Below are 6,000 nucleotides of genomic sequence, written 5' to 3'. Positions count from 1 at the left end.
TGGGTTATGAATGTCATCATCTGTGCATATTTGCGATCTTTGCATTTGTTGGAATTTCAGGATGTACGCTGGCATCCTTGTTACCCAAGTGCTACAAGAAGAAATTAATTTTTGAAAAATGTTACTTTCCCTCCCCCCGCCCCCGGGCTCTCCTCTGCCACATTATGCCTTTTTTGATTCTATACTCTAAGTGGCACTTCAATAATTATAGAGGGACTTTATCTTTATTATGATGGGACATGACAAGAACTTTTGTGGTAAGTTTCTGTCTTGTTGATTGTGATGGTAGGTTCATTTTTACATGGTGCAGTTTAGGTTCTTTTTGAGAACTCTCTATAAGATAGGAAAATTGTGATTTTTTTTTTTTTTAATGGGAGTAGGTTGCATTATGAAAAAATTTTGAACCTTTTAATTCTTTATCAGATTTTTAGTTTAGTTCCTTAAGTTTTTTAATGCATTTAAATGTGTGCATTCTAACACATGCTATTTATATATAGAAATTAACTCCAAATACATTGGGTCTTGGAAATAGCATTTGCTCAGCACTAATCTTATTAAGTGAACCTCTTTTTTTTCACCTATAATTCAACATATGCACAGTCGAACAGTATTTGAAAAGAAGAGTTGGTAGTCTAGTTCTTAAGACAGATGTTTTTGGTTGTTTTTTTTTTTTTTTCTATTAGAAAACTACTTTTAAAATTCCAGCACCGGGCCTCCAGTGGACCAAAAATACAGCATTCTTACCAGGAATTATGTTATACTTTCGTTCCGTGCCATTTTGTTTAGGTTTTGAGAATTAATATCATGTTCTCCGTTTTAGAATGGATGTCTTCAAATGGAAATATCTCTACTCTTCCTTGTGTCTCTAGAAACTCATCGGTGGCTTTTTTTGTTTTAATTCTCCTTTTAGGGGAGCACTACTGGCCCAGTCGGCAACAAGAGAATGGTTCATTTTTCCCCAGATTCTCATCGCCACGAGTGAGTACGCACTGAGTTTGTATGACCCCGTGGGGATTAGTCTACGTCTCTCTTTTGGGAAATTGGTAGCAATTGCCAGTAAAGGTGATTTAATTTGTAACCTACCTTGAGAACGAGTAAGTGTCATATACCAATGGCAGCTGTGCAAGAACCATTTCAGTGAGCTTAAATACAGATTTTTAAATACAGTGATTCTTTTATTTGTGATAGAATATGAAATTCATACATTATTGAAATTCATGTGTTATCTTAAAACATTTACATGGTCATGACATTAAGTGGCATCTTCTCCGACTCCATTCTTATGCCCTTTCTCCCCCAACTCTTTCTAAAAGTATTAAAATGAAGAGTAAGTCACTCTTTCCCATTACTTCTCCGCTCTCTGCTCTGTCCAGCTTGAGCTGTGAGGGGACCAGGATGTATTTCCATTTAGCAACAAAAGGAAGAGACTAATTTACTACGTGATTCCAAAAGTTAAGTAATTGAGCTTTGACTTTGGTGAATTATAGGGTAAATTTCTAGGTGCTAATTCTAAGTATATCTGTGTTAGAAGAGCTTAAATACATTATATATTTTGGCTCAATACCATATGTCACCTGTGAAGTTGGTTGAACTTGAGAAAGGCCATAAAATATGGAAAGACACAAATTAATTACTGAATGTTTTTTTTTTTCTGGCAAGCAATCATATTAGGATCCATTAGATCCTATTTTTTAGAGTCTATCCTTAGCACATGTAAAACAGAAATTATTGTTCAGAGATAGCTTATTTTATATAGATTATTAATGTAATATAAATATATGAGATAGATACTATTTTATATAGACATTCCTTTTAATAGGCTATATCATAATTTCCCCTTTTAATACCTTACTTCCTTCATTTTTAATTATACTATAAGATCTCATCTTTATTGTCCCTCAAACAAAAGAAAGAAAATAAAAAGCAGAGTAAAGCATTTGTTTTCTCAAAATGACAACCAAAAGACTTGTATATATTTTTTTTAATTTTCTGTTCTGATATAAAACAAATACTCCAGCAAGTAGATTTAGAGCTGTTTTTAAACCAAAAATTACATCTGGTAACGATTGTAAAAGCTCTGAGGGCAGACAAATGCCACTATCGCTTTGTTACCATGGTAATCTCATGCCAGCAGTGCCTGGTACACAATAAATAGTTATTGAGTGAATAAAGACATGGAAGTGTGAATTTAGAATAGGACAGATGGGATAATGTCAACTGAGTATTGCTTCTCAAATTAGCAGTCGTGACCCTAATTGTATCCCCCTGATGTCCCTGCCACACCAATCTCCCCAGTGGTTCTCAGTCAATTAAATGAGATTTTCTGAGGGTGGAACTCAGAGGTCACTGTCTTCAGAGTTTCCTGGGTATCCCAATGTGTCTGATTACCATTCTCTCCACACTCGGGACTAAAATGAAGCCATTCAGTTTCTTCAGTAGCTCATGCTGACCCCATCTTTTCCTCTTCCTGCTCCATGACTTTAATTAAACCTCTGTTATCTTTTACATTAGCATTCTATTGGGTCTTTCCGTCTGTTCTCTTTTCAGTACATGCTACTCAAGTTCAGTTCTGATCCTTTCATTTCCCTACTGAAAACCTCCAGGATTGCCTCTTGCCAGTGGAGAAATCTCCCTGGCCTGTCATTAAACACCTTCCACAATCTGGTTCCAGTTTACCTTTTCACCTCAGCTGTTACCCCAAACACCTATGGTTCAGTTATCCAGTTGGCCTGTATTCCCTGAATATGACCTTTTCATCACTGCCCGCTTTAGCCTGAGACTTTGCTCATGCATTCCCTCCTACACATACGTATCAAAATCCTATTGGTTATTCAAGATTAAAAAACATCTATTTTTCAGAATGTACTAGGTACACGTGACAGAATAGCTCCAAGGGGGTTCAATAATCAAGTGACTGCTCTAACCAAATTCCTTTTATGTCCGTTTAGGAATCTGTGTGAACAAGGTTTCTGAGCATTCAAATCAATACAAATAAAAAAATATGAATAGAATTGATGCTAAAGGTAATATTCAACAGACACATGAACTAATTTGGGGGGAAACGTTACTAATGTGCCATTATAATTAAATTTTATTTTGTATGTTTAGTATTATCAAAATATATAATGTTTATGCTGGTGTAATTAATTGAATATGAATGCTAACTGTTTCAGGTCTTAAATAACTGATTGTTACCAAGTAACAGCTGTTATCAGCATTGACTGTTAAACTTTTCCAAATAATTTTAACTCTAGTTTTATAATCATAGAAATTTAAGAAAATTATATATATACATACATATGTATATGTGTATATATATGTATACACACACACATATATATATATATCTAGTATATATATATATACTAGATAGATATATACATTCACATTTTTGCTATAGAGGAATATAATAGGGTTACTAATAAAAGCCTTTTGAGCATAAAAATACATTACATTAGGATAAACTTATGTGAGTTGGAAATTCAAGGAGTTCAAGGGGAAAAATATGTAAAATTTTCAACTTTTAAAGAAATGCTTTAGTCCCTAAAGTGAATAGTCCCTTTATGCCATTATGTCTACCTGATTATAGTGTTTTTCACATTACTCCCTAGAATATAGTTATTATGTACTTGTTTCATACCCCTTGATGGACCATGAATTTGCCATGGTTAAAGATTTTCTGTTGTTCTTTTTTAAGTTTCTTACAATAAACAGAACAAGGCCGCACACATAAATCATAGGCTCTGGTTCAAGGTTCTCTTGTTCCACTGCTGGCTAGTGATGGAAAGACACACCCTTTTCCTGATGCTCTCACAAGAGTATATAGGGAAGCACAGATTAACTGTGGTTTTGTTTAATCCTTACTGCAGCTTAACTCAGAGTTATAATAACAAACCTGTAAGAATGGCTATAAATAGTCATTAAATTACGAATATTTAGAAACCACTAATTGGATAGTAAGCAACAACTACTGCTTGCATTCAATTAATCATGATTCCTCTAATGCAACACTTGTTTCACTTTGGGAAATCACACCAAAAGCAGTCTTATGTAGGAATACTTAAAATAATTTTACTTCATAGAATTTCAAGCTTAAAAGTAGATTTTAACAACGAGGGGAAGATATGTTACAGGCTCTAACACAATAGCATTTAGGAATTTCGGTTTTGAAACCATGTGGTTATGCGGTCCCATGGTTAACAAAGTTTTCTTGTAGGGCAGCCTAGAAATGACTAATCAGAAGAAACAAGGCTGCTGAGGTGGGGAACGGTAAAGGATGTTTTTAGTGTTAGTAGAACAATACCCAGCATGCTGCTCAGTGTGGAAAGACTCACCTCACTGAAAATGTTCAGCTCACTAGATGAGCATAGTGGAGGTAGGTCAATAAACTTTGGGTAGTTTCTATAAAAATTATATTTTATAGTATTCAACTGTAAAAAAGAAATGACCATATTTTGCCATGTATAATGTGCACTTTTTCTGCCCAAGTTTGTGAGGGAAAAATAAGGATGTGCATTATACAGGGGAAGTACTAATTTTGTATCTACATAAATATTTTTAATTCTTTTATTTATGCTTATGAGTTGAAAGTCTAACTCTAGAAATCAATAAGGATATCTGTATGCAAAATAATACACTGGAATACAACAATCAGTTTTGCTGAATTTACGATGAACTTGTAATGACAAAGAGTCCTTGGCCTTCTAGAATGCGTAAATATCGTCAATTTGTTACCGGTACATACAATTTCTTGTGCTTTTATCTGTTCTTGTTTTTCATAATTATTTGTAACATAAAATTTCTTGTACCGTAATGTGTTAAGAAATAAATGCTAAAATTCCTTTATAATACAAAAAACAAGTACCTAGGGCTGGCCTGGTGGCTCAGGCGGTTAGAGCTCCATGCTCCTAACTTCAAAGGCTGCTGGTTCAATTCCCACATGGGCCAGTGGGCTCTCAACCACAAGGTTGCAGGTTCAATTCCTCGAGTCCTGCAAGGGATGGTGGGCAGTGCCCCCTGCAGCTAATATTGAACACTGCACCTTGAGCTGAGCTGCCTGCTGAGCTCCCAGATGGCTCAATTGGTTGGAGCGCATCCTGTCAACAGCAAGGTTGCCGGTTCGACTCCGAGCAGGGGATGGTGGGCTGTGCCCCCTGCAACTAGAAAATGGCAACTGGATCTGGAGCTGAGCTGCGCCCTCCACAACTAAGATTGAAAGGACAACCACTTGACTTGGAAAAAAGGCAGTACACACTGTTTCCCAATAAAGTCCTGTTCCTCTTCCCCAATAAAATCTTAAAAAAAAAAACAACACAAAAAAAAGTACCTAAATGTAAACAAATAAAAATTTGAATTAAAAAGTTTTAAACCTTTTTTTTTAATTAGGGGCTTTTAAAAACTGCATGTATGCATTTGATTTTTTAAAATATTCTTCTTTAAAGTAAAAGGCCGAAGGGGAAATATGTTAGTCATATGTTGTCAGAGGAAACTGCAGTGAATAATTTGTTTCTGGATTCGTCAGTAATTACTCCAGATGTCACTTACAACTACCAATAAGTGTCCATTCCTGCGTCAGAGGTGGAGTCTGCCAGGGAGCATCGCTGTCCATGAAGTTGAGAAATGTCCCAATAGGAGCATAGACAAAGCCTATCAATGTTGTCTGTCGAGGCTGTTTATTCCCAGGCTTTAGTACTGCACAGCCGAGAGAATATGCAGATTGCGTAGAGGGTACCAGAAAATGTGTCCTTTCAACAGAAGCCCCTTGCCTGCCTGCCTGTATCTGGTGTGGTGAAAGCACACGGTGGGCAAAGACCCTACCATCTCATCCTGCTTCTGCACCTGGGACATGAGAATAACCTTGGAAGCCTTTTGTGAGGATAGGAAATAATACATGCCACGTGTCTAAAGAGTGCTTGGGACACAGAGGTGCCCAAGATTACTGTTCCTGAAAAAAATAAATAAATAGCATTTGTAGTAATATGAATAATCATTCCCTAGGAC

The 6,000-nt window shown here is 36.0% G+C and overlaps 1 protein-coding gene across 2 annotated transcripts in view; it reads left to right on the top strand.

The window, feature by feature from the left end:
• Positions 1–6,000, top strand: part of GPATCH2 (G-patch domain containing 2) — a 143,608-nt gene that overhangs the window by 91,392 nt on the left and 46,216 nt on the right. Inside the window, exons 6-7 of one of the 2 annotated variants that reach the window (XM_081039128.1) lie at positions 911–978; positions 2,949–3,141. In XM_081039128.1, the coding sequence (XP_080895254.1) occupies positions 911–978; positions 2,949–2,973 (93 nt within the window). In that variant the 3' untranslated portion in view covers positions 2,974–3,141. Of the gene's footprint in view, positions 1–910; positions 979–2,948; positions 3,142–6,000 lie in introns of those variants that run through there. The other variant, XM_081039127.1, reaches the window with a different exon arrangement.

The sequence above is a fragment of the Rhinolophus hipposideros genome (assembly GCF_964194185.1).
Source record: "Rhinolophus hipposideros genome assembly, chromosome: 26".
Taxonomy (NCBI): Eukaryota; Metazoa; Chordata; class Mammalia; order Chiroptera; family Rhinolophidae; genus Rhinolophus; species Rhinolophus hipposideros.
This window is presented reverse-complemented; position numbering and strand designations above follow the sequence as displayed.